Source organism: Centroberyx gerrardi, chromosome 15 (assembly GCF_048128805.1).
Source record: "Centroberyx gerrardi isolate f3 chromosome 15, fCenGer3.hap1.cur.20231027, whole genome shotgun sequence".
NCBI classification, from domain to species: domain Eukaryota; kingdom Metazoa; phylum Chordata; class Actinopteri; order Beryciformes; family Berycidae; genus Centroberyx; species Centroberyx gerrardi.
Genome location: NC_136011.1, coordinates 9319133 through 9336679, shown reverse-complemented (window position 1 = coordinate 9336679; position 17547 = coordinate 9319133). Strand labels below are relative to the sequence as shown.

The window sequence follows — 17547 nt, the reverse complement described above, 5'->3', positions numbered from 1 at the left end:
TGCTCTGAGAACTCTAAAGATGATAGATTCAAATTATCTTTGTACTCAACTCCTGTGATGGAAGGCTCACTTAACTGGTTTTTGATGAATATTAAGATATAAAACAGCCCTCTGCAGAATTGTCATTTTGTGCCTTTAGCCCTTCATCACCTTAGCGTGGGCTGCTGATAGTGAGTGTTCTTCAAAGGTTTTAATTGCCTTTCACTGTGAGCAGGGGGGGGATCTGTGGCTGTCTGTTTAGGCCTAACCATGCCAATGTGGCCTTCAGTGATGAATGAGTCCCTTTGATGTCATCATTATGCCTAGGCAGGCCCAGGTGAGGTCTGTGGCCCTTATGTAATCCCATTACGTGGGAAACAGAGTGATCATCTCCATCCCTAAGAGCTCAGGCGCTGGATGATGAGCTTGGTGGTAGTACGAGGACAGTGTGGTCCTGTAGCTCAGTGGGTAGACCGTAGCATTAACAATGCCAGGGTTAGGTGCTTTGATCCCTGTTCAGGCCACCCTCTCTAGAATTGCATGCACATATGGTACTGTAAGGTTCTTTGGATAAAGCCAGCAAAAACAAGACAGAAACTAGACTACTGTTAATCAATATGTGTTAACAAACAAATATTGAGTTAACTTTATTTAAGTTGAACCCACAGCTCCAGCCAACATCTAAATTTGATTATTTTCTCAGAACTTGTGTGCTGTGGAATTGATTTTTTGGAGTCCTTACCAGGAGGGTATTATGTTGAGGTTTTTAAAGCCTTTAAAATACCATGAAATGGCCTTGATTCAGTTCCCTTGCTTCATGATTTCAGTTGCAGCTTTAATTTTATCTAGCTGGTTGGTGCAGAGTAAATAAGTCCATCACAGATCCCAGTCACATCCTAGAAGTCATTGTAGGTCACTGCTGTGATTTCCCACTGGCTTCCACTCTTCAAACACACTCAGCCCCATTCTGTCTTCCTCTCTCCATTTTAGTGTGTCATTTGTGTGTGTTTGCATGCGTTTGGGTGTATTCACATGACTCATGACTCACAGCTCCTCCTGTCAAGCTGACGTCAGTGTGGTGCACATACACACGCACATGCTTGCTTTGCCCTGCCAGCCGCTGCCCTGCCAGCCATCACACTTGCGTCCCATTTGGCAATACGTAGAGCTGCTTGGTACATTTAGTGAAGATGGAATGCTTATTGACGACATTCCTAACATTAGATGCAGATAAATTTATGCTTCGCTTATGGGATTTCTTTCTTTATCTTTCTTTATATCTGACTCATTAACCTGGTTTAGGATTTTGCTGAGCCGGTCTTGGTGGAAAATGCTGAATATATGTATAAGTATATATGTAGTTTGATATCAGGCTCTATTTCCAATTCAGGTTCCAATTCAAGCTAGTATTGAAACTGATCTAATTTGGCAGATGTCTCTTTCCTATCCCCATGGAAAAGGGGTAGTGGAGGAGTGTGCATTTTTTAGGTATAGAGAGTTGGGGGCTGCCATACCCTCTGAGCTAGAGGGGGACCACATAGGAGGTAATCTCACTGGTAGCCAAAACACCCCAGCCCAAAACCTCTTGTGTAATCCACCAAAATCTCACCATGATATTTAATCGGCATGAAATTTCACCAGTCAACAGCAAGCCGCTGAGGTTGAGCCAGAGGTCTACTATGGAGTCTAGGGGTTGTTTAGTGGATCAGCAAGGTCACAAGCGCTGGTGCCTCGATATCACCTACTAGACCATTTCGCACCTTATCAGTGGCTGGTAGGGCTGATGTTATGGTAGTCCAGCTGGTTAAAGCATGGCTTATTATCGCTGTTTAACCTGGCAGTTCAAAGGTTAGACTAAACACAACTCAGAACTGAGGCAGAACTAATTCTAAAACACTGTATTTTCTTGCCTGTCAGTACTTAAAAAACGTGGCACTCTATTCTAAATTGTGTCAATCCTTGATCCTAAATATCAGATGCTCTAGTTGTGCTTACTGCGGCCTATGATGTGTAAAGATCTGGCACAGTGGAACTTGGCTCCATGGAAACATGCCTATCAACACACCCTAGATTTTGATGCCGCACACATGTTGTCATTTGCCCTTCAGTGTCAGAGGCTAGGCTGCAGAAGTTTCCTTTATTATTTGTCCGTGTGTGTGTTTAGTACGCCTGAGATATAACCTGTCAAACAGTGGAGGTGACCCTAACAGGATATGGGGCATCGCGCACGTGGCGGGACAAGACCTCGGGGCAGCGCAGAAACACTGTGATTTACTCTTCAAAGACAAGCTCCTGATAGTATTTCATCTGCATCTTAACCCTCCTTAACCCACTAACAGGCTGTATACATTTAGGTGTCATGGGGGTGAGTGTTACACAGCAGCTCAAATAAACAGCCTGCATAGGTGACGCTTTGTGGTGCTGTTGACTGTGTTGACATGTCCAGACGTTAGTACGTTTACTATTTGATTTACCTCTATCACCACAACCAAAATACTTTTTTGGTGGTTTTAGCCCCCTTGCCCCAGAGCAACGCCAGACTATGAAGATAAGCAAACATGATGAGGGAAAACACGCCAGCAAACTGATGTAACAGATAGAATGTAGAGCGATGCTTTTCACAATCAGCAGTTCATGTTTACACAATAACAGTGCTAGGCAAGTAGGCTTTTAGAGAAACAGTACAAAGCTTCTGTGACCCAAAGAGAATGATTCAACTAATACTAGAGGAAAAGTTACAACGTGACACTAAAGAGCAGGATGTCAAGAAAGTCTAATAAAGTGACATTACCTTGGCTTCAGAACGGAATAGTTCACCATTGGGCTGTTCTGATGGAAGGTGCAGTGCATAACCCAGACCACTTGTGTATGAAAGCGATGGTCTGAAAGCTACAATTGGCAAAATGTTTTTTTGTGAGCATTTCCTGTGAGGTGACTGACCTTGACGCTTGTCTTAAGAGCTGCAGCTGAACAGTGGGGCTGTTGAGGAAGTGACTTATTCTTTCAGAATGATGCCGCCTGCCATAGGGCAGCATTTGACAAGCACTTTTGGCTTTCCCTGTATTAGCCAGCTGTGGTCAAGGCCCTGAAACACTATTTATTGACCAATTCCTCTTTTTTTGTCGGCAGCTGGCTAGATAACAGCCTGTCTTGATAAAATGTACTAATTTGTGTTTGCTGAGATTTGCAGGGCCAGTTCTCTTTTCCGATACCATCACCAGGTCTGACTGCATTTTGTCCACGGGAGTTGCAATTTGAGATGCATACTCCACTCGCGACTGCCATCTCCTCCGTCTAATCCAGGCGTCTCTGGGAGCCAGCTGTAGATAGTGTCTCACCCTCTGCATGGGGCTTAAGTCTGCTCCGCTACAGGTCTTAATCCACTGCCCAGGAGGGGGCACAGATAGCTAGGTGAGACTAGGTGAGACAGCTGAGATTAAGGCTGAAGAAATGGATGGGAATGCATGGACCTGTAATGACCAAACCAATGACATTTGTTTCAAAGTTGCAAGTTTAGCTCAAACCTGCTCTGTATAAAGTATTACAAAACCGTTAACTCTGATCAGCTCACTAAAGTCTTGGATAGCGTTCATATACTGTAGGCCTTTTAATGTGAAGAAAATGGCAGTGCCTTAACAGTGCTGGAAAGTGTAAAGTACCAGGTAATGAAATTGTGCAATTTTAGTAATTACCGAATAATTTTAGGCAACTAGCAGTTTGTAAATTGCTTATATTATTTATTAAACTCTTGTATTTAAGACTCTCTCCCTCTCTCATCATGTCATATACTGTATGTTTTTGTCTACTTCAACATACAGTGCTTCACCTATTGGCTTTTAATTATCCACAAATCTCTTAGTAATTTACTAATAATAATAATAATAAAGTTTATTTGTATAGCACCTTTTTAAAAACACAGACAGTTTACAAAGTGCTTTACAGAAAATAAGAGTATAGTACAACAGAAGTACAGAAGACAGACAGTAATACAAAAGACAGACAATAATAATAGCGCAGGGTAAAAACACAGGATTTCAAAACAGGATAAAACGATTACATGAAGGTCAATCTGTAGAAGTGTGTCTTGAGAAGTGATTTGAAAGAAGACACAGACTTTGCTAGCCTAAATTGCTTTTTAGTTACCTGTTTGTCGTAACATAATCATTTTACCTATTCCTAGCATTTTCATGTATTTGCACTCAATTTTTTAAGTGCTACTGAGAAAATATTTGTTGCACATCTGGCTGTCCTGATAAGGTGCTCTGCAGGAAGTTGTAGTGCGTGATGAGTTCCTTTGAGCTAGAGGGTTCTGAAGGACCAAAGTTCAATAGGAAGTGGAGAAAGGAAAAGGATGCAGATCACATCACTCCAAGAATGAGGATATGGCCAATGAAGCCGCAGAAGACTCGTCCAGGACAGGACGGGCTTCGGCTATATCATCAACACCAATGTTTGTCTTCAGAAAGCAACGACAGAGGTGTCGCCGATGGAATTTCCTTCAGCTTTCAATCTTCTTCTCGTCACCTAATTTGCATCGTGGCTGTTTCTGAGAGTCATTTGCAGAATTTGTGGGCGCTTAAATTCCTGGACACTTCAGACAAATTAGAGTGTTCCCAGGCTCTTTGGTGTTCCCTCATTTAGTTTTAGGGCTGTAGTTCAGCTCTTCTGAGGTTTTGGAGGCCCAGGTTTGGAAGATGAGGTGGAACAGGCAGCACATTGCCGGAGAAGACCGGCAATTGGAGGGGCTGATTAGACACCCTTATTGAGTGTTGTTTGAAACAGCAACCAGTGTTTTTTTTAAGCGGGGGAGGGGCGTCGCTCAGGCCTCTTTCAGACTGGGAACCACTGCTGCTTTAGGAGGAGGAGCACTTTCACACATAATGATACTTTGCTGATCGAGTAACAAAGCGACCCATCAAACACCAGGACACCACATAAAGTCGCACCCCGTGACTTTCCCGCTTCCAACTACACTACCACCCTAACAGACCCCTCTTCCCCCCCTCTTGCTCCTTCCCTACCTCCATGATTCTCTTCAATCTGTTCCTTTTCGAGGCGACTGTTAAAGCATGACCCTTCGCTAACGTTCTGCTGAATTTCACACCCAGGCTAACACTGTCGATGAGCATGCGAGAAAGACTTGTCCCAGCGGATGCCATCCTCTTCTCTCCTGTTGCTCCTGTTAAAGCATCCTCTTATCTGCACCCTTTCACGCGTCAGCATCCAAGGCCTATGCCCGCTCTCCATGTGAGTTTGCACAGTAGTTAATGACAGCTACTGCAGTGTGCTCTCTAGATAGGGAGGCTACCTTTCATTGCTTCCGTTACCGAGACAGACTCTTCATGTTGCTAATGCAGCCTGTAAGAATTTGATTTTGCTCTTTTCACAAACTGGACTGCCTCGCTTGGCAGTTTAAGAGGCTTTGCGTAATGAGCATAGGCAATGTGCAATCTAATATACATATGGGATGTAAAAACTAAGTTATACAAGGTAAACAAAGTTCATATTGTGGATCATACTCTTGTCGACCCAAACGTGGGCATGCATCGATGTGTAGATCGTGTGTTGCTCTTCTCCTACGAGTGAAGCTGTTCTCTCTGTTGCAGTGTGAAAACAAAGGTCTCCGGCTTAGTAAGACATCGTTATACCACCAAGAGAGTAAATGGTTTTATTGAAAGAAAGATCTGCTTTATCAATTTATACTGAATGGGGAAGAAATGTGTGAGGAGAGATGATCCTCACAGGAAAGTCCATTTTGTTTCTGTACAGGATGTCTTCTTAGAGGCATAATCAGGGATTCCATGTTTTCCAACCGGGATTTGAAGCAGTTTAGAGAAGCCATATAGAGCAGTTTCAGGCCTGATGAGCTCCATTCATTTAATTTCCTCTCATACTGCAGTAACAAACTCCTGCAAATTGTTTGTTTCAGAGCATTTGTTATCTTTACAAAGCAATGCTGTCGTTAAGAGCCTGTAAGTGGAGTTCAGAGGGTGCGTTTCAGTAAGGGAAAATACACTGTTACTGAGGTTTTCACTTTAATCTCTCCACTACGTCAAACCCACTGGCTGTTATTGCATACTGCATGTTTTGAAAAAACCTCTTACTTTCTGCATAGGATCCCATTAAGATTGAAACTCTAATAAATATGCAAGGCAACAATTAATGTAGACTGACCAGTGTCCACTTCATTTATGTAAAAAGCTTCCTTGTTTTGTTTCAGAAATGAACTTTGATAACTGGCACTGAGTTCTCGCATAAGTGGCATTTGAAGCAATAGAAAGCAATAGAGGCAAAGCTGTCAGCAATATTGTCGCATTGAGATAAGTAACTGCAAATTTGTATTGCATGCATTATTCCGTGGCACACTGCTTTTTACACCTGACATAATCCAAAACTATGATCTTGTGTGAACTACAAGGCCACCCATGTGAACTACAAGGCCACCCACCAATTATGTTAACTTTAATCAAAATATAGGCTTGACATATGATGATGAAACAAGCCAAAATTGAAAAACACTACAATTTTAATTAACACTGCAGTGCTTTACGGCTGATAAGGATGATTAAATATGAGTGCTAATGTAACAGCCAGCAACAGGCGGCAAGAGTAGCCAGTCTGATGATGATGGGGGGAGGAGGGGGGGCTTGGGTGGTCGTGGGGGTTCTGATAAAGGCTCCTGCTATAAGCCCGGGTGGATCACCTCCTGGGGGGCAGGGGGCGTAATGACTTCCCCAGCTGGCCCCCTGGGACCACTGCGCTCGTGCTCTGCACCTCTCCTGGCCGCTTTAAGCCACCACCGTGTTTGTTTAGGGAAGATTAGCAACGTAAAACCCTTACAACATCCTGAACACGCAGCAAGAGGGAGACGCGATGGAGGGGACAGCGGGAAAGAGGAATAGAGATTGATGGAGGGAGAGACAGTGATGGTAGGAGGTATAATGTTGGTGAGAGAGTTGAACAAGAGGATGGTTTTGAGAAGGGAGGAAAAGGGAAATTTACTTTTAAGCACAGGATGCAATTCAAAACAAATTGTTTCTGTTAGATTGCTTCAGTAGTATTGGAATGGTATTTTTCCAGTCGCTGGCCAGCTCATGCATCTCGCCTATCTAGTCTTAAGGACCAAACCTGGCTGGCAAAGTAATTCCTCAATTATCCTCCATGATAGATATTCACAGGCACTAAACTGCTTGGTGAACGCACCTGTTTGGCTGAAACTGTCCTCTGGGTAGTGAGTAACTGTAAAGCACATTCGTTATCCCCAAATCTGGACAGGTCTCCAGGTGCCCTGGTGTTATGGATATAATGCAGTGATGTGCATCTGGTGCATTTATGGGAATATATTTATGGCCTCGTGGGCAAGTGCTGCTTTAACAATTTATTTCGATCCCCAGGCTGCAGCCTATTACCTTCAATTGCATTTTCATATTCTCTGCAATTAGCGTATTTTGCATTTTAATTCAAGGAGGAAGAGAAGTGATATGTTAGAGACTGATATAAAAATAGAGTGAGCAGAGGTATGACAGGATTAGGCTAAACTGAGTCTGTGGTACACCAGGTGTGTCGCAGGTGTTTGTGTTTTAACTGTAGCAGGAAGCAGATATGCAGTGATAGAGACGGCTGCAGCGGTCTGAGGCAGGGAGACTATCTGCATGGGCCAGCCTGCCGTCTCACTACAGCGCTCCACTTCCTGTGGGCTTAATGTGTGCCAGCCCGTGATAAGGAGCCCAGGCCAGAGCAGAGCAGCATGGCTGTCTTAGGGAACACACTGTGGCTCCCTGTCTCGGGGCTTGGTCTTGATTTTGTACCTGGGTGATAAAAGCATGCTGGGCCTGGGGAGGTGGTGGAGGAGAGCGTAAACCTAGGGGAGTCTGTTGGTAACTTCTCCAAGAATAACATGAGGGGAGTTTGTAGGTTTCCTACTGGAATGTCATCATAAATCTGGCTACTGACAAATGTAACTGTCTTTCCTCCCTCAGTTTAAATTACCCCATGATGTACTTAAGGGCAGAAACATTAGATAAAGTTGTCGTATAAAAATGCTGGCCAGCCAGTGCAGCCGTGAAGGGTTGTTTGGCTCAGGCTCAGGAAGTGAGGCAGGAAGTGCAAGTAGGGGTTAATGTAGACTTCCTGGATGGAGTTGAAGCCTTGACCGCTCGCAATCTCTCAATTTCACCATCTTTTCGTTGAGCTCCATGGATTGATAACTCTGACCCCAGAAACACTTGCTTTTGTTCTCTTTACAGCCCCTGTCCAGAGCAAGGAATGGGTGATGAATTTAACCTCATGGATCATTCAGACCTGTACATCTTAGACTTCAGTAAGTATCCCCCTTTCATTATCCACCTCTACAGCTCTGCATTGTCCTTGGTTAACCTAAGAAGGTGTCTAATCATTGAAATGTGTGTGAAACCCTAAAACCACTAAACCTCTCTCCTGCATCTACCACCCCAGGGTGCTGATGTAAATAAGAATGTCAGCTTGTCTGGTTAAATAAGACATCTGGCGGTCTCCTCCATGAATTGTATCATAGCAATAAGTCCTTTACACCCCTGCCTCATTTCTCACCTGGCCTAGTGGGCCTGGCCTTGGCCCTGCTTCCGTTTTATCACATGGGCCACTTCCCCCTCATGAACTACCAAATAAAGCCATATCCTGTCGGCACCGGGGCAGTCTGTAATGCTGTCAGGTCACAGTGAGGGCGTGTGTAGGTGGGCTGGAAAAATCAACAGCGACCGTATGGGACTGGCAGTACCCGCTCTCTCATCCCCTGTGGCATGCCTCCACGTGCCAGTCGCGTGTCCCTTCTCACTGTTTATCACTGTCCATATGGTGGCACAGCCATCACAGCGATAGTAGTTGAGGGGAAGTTAATAATTGGTCCTAGTAAGTAGGTTTGTGTAATAAGATGATTAACACCTGCAGCAGGCTCTGTTCTTTATGTGCTTGGGTGTGTCTTCTCCTGTGTGCGCGCACTGTTGTCTGTTTCAGCTATTGTCTATTTCTGAGCTGTAGTATAAAAACAGCATGCTGATTTTTAAACCACAGAGGGAAAATGTAACCCCTTATTCTACAGACTCTGAGATCTGACCTGCCTGGCCCCATTTGGAAGCCCCACATACTGAGTCTCAGTATGATTAGATCCTGTGATCATTCGATGATTCATTCCACTTTCTCCTCTTTCCAGGCCCTAATTTGAAGACATTATGCAAGATAGCCGTTATTCAGTACAGTCTGGAGCAGTCAGGACTCCCACATGACATCAGGTCAGTCCAGCATACTCTTCCCCACATGTTCCTCTCAAATGTTAGCACTATTTGGTCACAGATTTGTCATAATGTTATTGTTGCTTTTACTGTGCTTTGTATTATGCTTTCATCATTGGCACCACTCTGTCTCTTTCCTTATTATTATAAGGCTATTTTTCAAAGAGGCATAATTCTGACTTGTCCTTTATTGAACCAGTGGTAAGAGTTTGACAGGTTTTTCTGAATCAATTAGTTAAAATTGTACCCTAGAGTAAGTTGTGTGTGTTTTTTTTCCACCAAACCAAAAAAGTAACAAACCATGTCCAAACTGGGGTATATATAGTGAACCAACAGTTTGGTGAGCTTCTACATCCCTACAAGACCAAATCATTATTACCCAATTGTAAAAAATTGCTGGAAAAATAATGTCTCAGCCAAGCTAGCAATTCAAGCAGCCAGAGGTTGAAAGAGCTGAATTATATTTTGTTGAGCTTAGTTAATGGTACTAATGGATCTGTTGCACCCTGGCTAGACAGGATATGGTAGTCGCTAGCTCAGTAGCTGGCTCTCAGAAATTGGCTGCAATTTTGCTGTCTAACTCAGCACTTTCTCCCATTGGCTGCTTGAATTCCTAGTTTGGCTGTATTAATTCATGAATCATATAACTTGTTTGTGCTGTGCGGTGTGCATGTGTTTGCAGGGGTTCTCAGGTTCACCTTTGACCACACACACACACACCCCTCTGCACTAAGATCATGACTAAGATCCAAAACTTAAAGAACTGACTACAAAAGTGTATTTTAGTATTTCTCAGTGTTTATTCTTGTACTGACACTCTAAATAAATAAATACACAAAAAAACAAACAGACCACTTCTTTGAATGAAATAGACTATCGATGAAGTAGACTATAAAGAATAAATGAGTCCCTTAGGGAAAAAAGGCTTCTTTTTCAGTGGCGGAGATTGCACTCAGGAAGTGAGCATTTAATCTTCTGGGGGTTTTTGAAGCTTCAAGGCTCTGCTGTACTCAAACCGACTCAGTATGGCCCATTGATGCTGCGGTGCAAGCAGGCAGTCAGGTGGTCGCCCTTCCCTCTGATATGTCTTCAGATCTGTCATCAGCGCCATCAGTGGCAATAACCAACCAGGCGATTAGAGAGCATAGTGACGTCTCTCGTTCGTTAATGATCTCTCCCTCTCTAGCAGGCTGTTTCGGGCAAGCTACTTTGTAGCTTCACCTCAGCTGATGTTGTGCGCCAGCTGATTCCCCGCCATTTGTGCAGACCATACAAATTCCATCAAAGCGCGGCAGCCAACACGCAGAGATAAGAGTGAGATAAGAATCAGACGGGTGTAACAAAGAATATAGCAAGAGATTGCGACAATGGCCCCTGAAACGTCTATTCAGTATATCCAAATCTCTATCCACCAAACAATGTTTGTTACGTCTTTGAGAAATTGATGTGAAGTATACAGACTAGACTGCAGGTGCAGTGTAAGGTACAAGCTTAACTAGGCTATGAACAGCACTGTGGTTTTCAACATCTCTGCTGTCACATTAACCCTGATTGAGACAATTTAACACATGAACTACAGTGTGCGCATGGCAATAATTCCGTTGTTTGATGTCTTTAAACAAGCAAAAACACTATTGTCAGCAGCAGTTGACGTTGAAAGTGAAAGTAAGTGAAACTCAGGCAGCACAAACCCAGCTGTCATTCAGTTGCATGTGTATGTATGTTTGCAAAACTCATGATCTCATAGCAGAGGCACAGCAAGAGACGCTGCTGCTGCCTTTGTGTAGGGAAACATCGATGCTAAAAGCAGCTGGTGTGATTGGTCAAATGAACAATGCATCCCACTCACCCCCTCCCCTCTCCCCGCAAGTTTGCAAATTGTTTTGACACAGACAACTCGCAACAGTTTGAGAGCACAAATTTGATGTGTTGTGACGTTGTAATCACAGTTTTGAGAAGTTGTAATCACTAGGTTGAAGTCATTTTAAAAAATCTTTTTGAATGCAAAATTACATGTTCAGAAATAGTTTCACAAGTTTGCAGCTATTAAAGCATTTGTTCACAAATTCATTTTCTCTCCGTCTGCCTCCTGTGGCATGTTTAAGTGAAATGTTCCATGTTGTGTTTTTAAATTATTTCAGGTGTTTTTGTCCATAATTGAAACTGAACAATGATGCAATGTGTATGGTATTGTGTTGCTTTAGAGATAATAACAGCACACAATCCATTAGAACCCATTTTGGCAATCACTTCATGATTAAGCTTTGTCAAGTTGAAGTCATTCAGTTCACAAATTCTTTTGAAATGGAGGGGATTGCACCAAAGTGAGTTTTTACGGGTGCACCCCAAGAAACTTGATACTAATTACTCCCCTTACCCTCCTCATTTCTCTCGCACCAGCACTGCCACCTTGCACACTCGCCGCTTTCGTGTTTGCAGTTGTGTTTCTAACCCTAAGAGCCTTTTAGATGGGGTCACAAGAGTCCGGTCGACTCCCACTGCCCCTCATTGGCATCTCAAGCCCCAATGCCAATCTCTCCTCTTAAACACACACGCGCACAACGAAAAACGAACAAAGCGATTGAGAGGGAGTGAGTGTGAAACCAGAGCCAGTGATAACAATCTGGAGCTCAACCTCTGACCTGTCGTCAGGTCAGCACTAGGCCCGGTTGTCAGCCCCTGCTCCTGGCTCTCATGTTACAGCAGGGCCTTCCCCTCATCCTTGCCCACTTCGCAGCCCCTCACTGGGCCCAGGGGGCTGAGGGTGAGACGAAATGTTATTACAATATTTGCTTAATTGAGTGTCGTTGCAGTAGCTTTTTAGATTCTTGCACATTCGGCAACATAAAAGTCTGCAGTGCCTTCTGAAACACCACAAAAACATAATAGAACATCAAGATTGCCTTAATAAAGACATCAGCTCTGCCTGAAATCCTAAAGAAGATTAATCTTGCCTCTGGTTCTTCCTGTTCTGTGCACTCCAGGTGGGAACTGGCAGCCATGACCACCAACAGCAACATCAGCAGGCCCATCTTCTCCTCCCATGGCTGACACCACTGGACGCTCAGCAGAACCAGAACTTGCTCTGTTTCAGGATCCCGGGCTTTTATCTTTCTAATCAGCTGAGCTCCGAGGGACTTTTTTTGTACAGTTTGGATCTGGATTGGATTAATTTTCCACCTTCTTGGGTATTGCTGTCTCCAAGTCAAAACTGAGCTCTCATTAGGCTCCAAAATGTCCTGCATATTACTTCCTTGGACTCCATGGGTTTCGTATGTCTATGAAAGGTGCTTGTCTAGGTTTTTTTTTTCCACCATATATACAGAACTCAATGAAAATCGACTTTAACTTTAACAGTATTACAAGCAGCGACATGAAAAAGTTTTTCTAAGAGTCGCTAAAGATATTTTTCCCCTGGAGACGCTGATCCTGTGAGAAAGTGATTGTTGACACCTGTTCAGTTGCCGTTTTCTCTCCTTTCTAGCCTCTCTAGAAATCCAATCAGCCTATGATAATCATGGACTTCTAAACTAAGCACAGGAAAAGACAAGAACTTCAGCCAAAGGTCTTGAGAGCTAACCTCTCTGTTCTGCGGAGGCAGAGGATATCATCCAGATGTCACACTCAACCGTTCTCCCTACAGACAAATATGAACCTTCTGTTTCAGACGTAGACTTGAAGAGACTGAGGTGGTTGTGAGTTTGTATATCTTGCAGTTCTAACTTGGTCACTAAACCATTTTTAGAGTACCATGTCCAGCAAATGACAATGTTGTACACAGTATATGGAGCCTACCAGGCAAACTTATTACCTTGGCATTGAATGCAAGGAAACAGAATATAGGGGAACCACAATATTTCTTGGTGTCTAACACTTGTGAAATGGTTCTGTTAGAATGGCTTCCCAGGCTTTGCTTTTACCGACTTTATCATAGCTTGGCTAGCAACCTGCTGCTCTTAAATGTCTCAAAGGTGATTTGCAAGGCTGTTGAGGCGAGCTGTTTGCCTTGTAAAATAATCAAGTCCATCTACCTCCCTCAGTAGCATGTGTCACAGAGTGGCGACGATGCTGCGTTAAGTAACACTTCCCATACATTAGTAATCTAATTTCCCCTGAAAAAAAAGCCTACTCACAGTGATGCGAGTGTGTTTTTTATGTGGCTGTTGTATATTGTATTCCTCCAACACGTTTAGTGTCATTGGAAGAGCATTGTACGACCCACCCACCACAGATTTTTCCCCCCTGTAGTTTGTTTTTCAGTGCCAAATGTGGAAGGGTATCAGGATACAAATATATACTGTGTATGTGTGTAAGCACGTGGTCCTACACATGCTGCATCCAAGTCAAGCAGCGGTCAGCGATATCAGCTACTTACCTGTGGTCACCCTGATCCCAGCCCACCTGCTTCAGTTCGCCTGTTGTTGCAGGGGGAGATCATCACTAGTATGCATAATGTAGTTGTTCCCCTTTATAGACAATCCTACTGAGTCGAACAACACTCGCGGACGCTCCTCGTGACCAGCTTATTCGCAGTATGGTGCAAAACCAGGAAGTTGCGCACGTGTTTTTGTGTCCAACCACAAGCAAAGCTAAACCTGATCAGATGTTATAGATGCACAAGGGCTGTTATTAGGTGCCACTCACTCACCATCCATCTTGAAAATGATTTGGAATAGCTGAAATTGGAGATATTTATTCAGGTTATGTCTTTTTTTTAATGTTTATTCGATACTAATCATTACTAATTTAGCAAACAAAATTTTGGAATCCAAATTTGAAATGAGTGATGGTCTTACCTTTTATCTTTATCTACATTAGTTACCTCCTATAATAACAACAAATGTATCATGGCTTAATGACTGAGTGAGGTCTTAATGGGTTGGTGAGAATGACTATACAGGCAGTAAAGTTGTCATTGCTGCCTTTATTTTACCGTGGATTTTAGTGATTTCAAGTCCTGAACAAGCCATTGTATGTATAAAGCCCAAAGTTTTGCAAAACTGAGATGTGAATAGGTACCATGTTACCACACTGGTTGTGTCCACATAATTGCGATCTACATTAGTGGTTTCAGTTCTGGTGTTCGGGATCAACAAGTCCTGCTGGTTTTCTGTCCTACTAAGTATTTAATTGCATTCACTTTGCATTGAAGATGTAAATCCCTCATTAGATGGTTAGAATGAAAACCAGCAGGACTCTGCGTCCCGAGGACCAGGACTGAAAACCACTGATCTACATCATAAATGTTTACAAATCTATGTGAAGTAAAGCAGTAGAAAACAATCTTAAAATGCAGGAGAAAGTCACCAGAGTACTGCACTAAAGCCATTCTTGGCATGTCAGGCCTTACAGAAAGGAGACATTTTAATGCTGCTTTTTGCCTAAGTAGACTCCAGAGTTTCTGAGAGGTTTGGTTGCCCAAACAATGTCTGAATATTGATGTTTTTATTATTTACAGACCAGTGGTGCCAATGTGACTCAGTGAGTCTAATACCCTCTGTACTGCACATAGACATGGACATATCACACGATATGCCTCAATGCCCCAGTGACACGAACTCTACCACAGCTACTGCAGTGAAATCACAGGGACGCTTATCACGTGTTCACACACAGCTTCATGTGACACCAAATGACCGTTGGCAAAACTGAGGATTTTTGTCTGTATTTCTTTTTCTAACCTGTGGTGTGGAGAAGGAACTTTTATTTCGGGACTTGGTCCTTTCTTGTTGCGACAAGAGTGTGTGAAGATTGCGGGTGATGGTAGTTTCAATCAAGAACTCATCAGGAATATGGAGTAATATTAACATAAATGAAGTAAATGATGTAGAAGCTATGGTCAAAATAAAATACCTGCACAAAGAATTTTCCTCAGTGATGGTCACTCACCTCCAAGAAGGCAATGTTAATGCCAATCACTACGAACAATGATCTTGCCTAATTACCTGGGCGTTCCATTTGTATGCTGGCAATGGAAAACACCATGTAATTTGCAATTTCTGAAGCTTCTCAATAAATTGTCATTTGACATGTTCTGGTTATTGATATGGCTTAGGCATATATGAATAGCATCATTGTCAAGCTGATCAAACTACTGCGGGTCACTCTTGTGTTACTGGTTATTCTGGGAGGCATTACTTCCAGCAAGGAAGAAATGCATCATTGGATTGAAGTGCTCACTCAGAATTATAGAGTGAGTGGTATTTATTTGCTGAGTAGAAATACCTGTGACTGAACTGATCACATGTCAGGAAGTGCACTCTGTGCCAGTACAGAACTACCAGAAGCCTTCACTGTGGCAGAACTTTCTGTTGGTGTTTTTGGTTGGTACCATATTCTGTATTTAGGGGTTACATGGTTCAATAATTTAATCAACAGGAAAGAATGCATAAAAAAACAACAAAAAAGAACAGAACAAAGTATTGAGTGTGTTTGCATTCAGGTTAAAACTGTGCAGGCCCCCTGAGCTTTGTTTTTTTTTTACATTTATGGAGGGGGAAGCTATATCTGCCAAGGTTGGTCGAGATTTCCTGTGCAATATGCTATATAATTGTATAAATAATAAATTTGAAGCAATTTGATTTGTTTATTTGAGTATCCCTTTCTACTGTGTGGAATACATGCAATACCTTTACTTTTTTTTTTTTACTTGCATTACTTAACTTTCAAACTGGTTGGGCATATTGATAATCTCTGATCAAATGAAGATGTATGGATTTGATCAAGGTTGAATCGGCCATATTGACCAGTGTTGCAGTCCGGTGTCTTATGGTCAAGGTTGGAATGGCGAAAGGTTAAGTGGCTGCATTTTGGTGTGTAGCTGTGCCTATTATCACACTCCTTAGGGAAAAGTACTTAAAAACAAACTTTTTTTGGTATTCAAAATAATTTCTGAGAATGAACTGGAGATCGTTACGACTTGAAATTCCCAAAGCTGGACTTCTGGCAATCATGTCGAAATTTCTGATCTCTTGTGTAACAGTCATTTTCCAGTGAATATGTATGACTATATTTTTCCTCAGAGAATGAGATGTGCCAGATTTCTCCCTGTTCATATCTAGTGAACTATCTTAAATCCTTGGAGTTGCGTGTCACTTCCTGGTCTCCAGGACCCTGCAGTTCCCTTCCTGCTGAAAGCCAGAAAGCCTCGTCTGCCCCAGTCGGCCTGTCTGGCAGCCCTCACTGGCCACTTCAATGGGTGCTCTGGGAAATGCAGGGTGCCCCCACACCCCCCTCTGTTACAGTCCAGACTGCTTAATGGGACGCGTGCGGCCGCTTTGGGATGTCCCATCATTAGAAAGTGTCTCACCCTGAACCCCAGCCGAATCTGCAGCTCCTGTGGCCAGCAGCGGCCCGGCAGTTTGTTCCCGTCTGTCACCAGCCCGCTGCTATAAACTCAGCGTTATCTGCAGTGTTAAGTGCAGGCCACAGACGGAAGGTCAGCCTAAAGCGAGGCAGCAGAGACACCCTGTCCCGCCTGGCCTCGCGGCACACAGGAAGCGGGGCTGCGCCGGGCCCTCCGTCTGGCCCCGGAGCCTGCCAGGGTCAGCAACGCAGGCGCTAATGCAGGGAGACACTCAGCCAAATTGCTCTCTAATTTCCCTTCAGGTCCCAGAAAATCCCACTGACCCTTGAGAATCAGACCGAGGATTTGTTCGGAGTGATTTGTTTTGTCTTGTCCTCCTGTCCCCGTCCCATTCCCTCACTCAAGTTCTAGTTCTCTGCTCCCGGCACTGTTGGAAGCTGTTCAATTGGGGATTTGAGAAAAAGAGGCACTGAAGGAGCACACGCCCTTAGATGATATAAGCTGTAGATCTTAGGCATGTCATGCAAACACAATGTTCTCTGAGGAACAAGGAACCATTTCACAACACTGAGAAAAGAATCCCTCTCTAAAAATGGGACAATACATGATGCAGGACAGTTTAAGAAAACCATTCATCCTGCTGGCACCGATGATACAAACAGCACAATACACTTTAATGTCCCCCCACCACAGTACATGGTATGTGGGACGTTTTATCAAGAACAATACATGACCGAAACTTCATACTTGCACCTCAGGTTCCCCCTATAGTGTAGCTGTTCTCATCAGATTTTGAAACACCTTGCTGCATGCATTTGCATATTAATGAGGAGAAACAGATTTTCTTGACACTACTATAACTCCTTAATGCTTTTAATTAGGGAGTTCATATTAATAGTATCCATGTGTTATGTGAAGACATATGCTGACACAGAAATATTTGCTAATTAATGCATCAATTAGGTTCATTAATAGATTAATTAGCATAACTGGTTA

General features: G+C 43.3%; 1 protein-coding gene across 2 annotated transcripts in view; it reads left to right on the top strand.

Moving 5' to 3' along the window:
• The window catches only part of klhdc3 (kelch domain containing 3), a 29080-nt gene extending 13254 nt beyond the window's left edge, over positions 1-15826 (top strand). For both annotated transcript variants that reach the window (XM_071922588.2, XM_071922589.2), the window contains exons 9-11: positions 8226-8299; positions 9167-9245; positions 12230-15826. In XM_071922588.2, coding sequence (XP_071778689.1) covers positions 8226-8299; positions 9167-9245; positions 12230-12296 — 220 coding nt within the window. In that variant the 3' untranslated portion in view covers positions 12297-15826. The remainder of the gene's footprint in view (positions 1-8225; positions 8300-9166; positions 9246-12229) is intronic.
• Positions 15827-17547: the final 1721 nt, after the last annotated feature.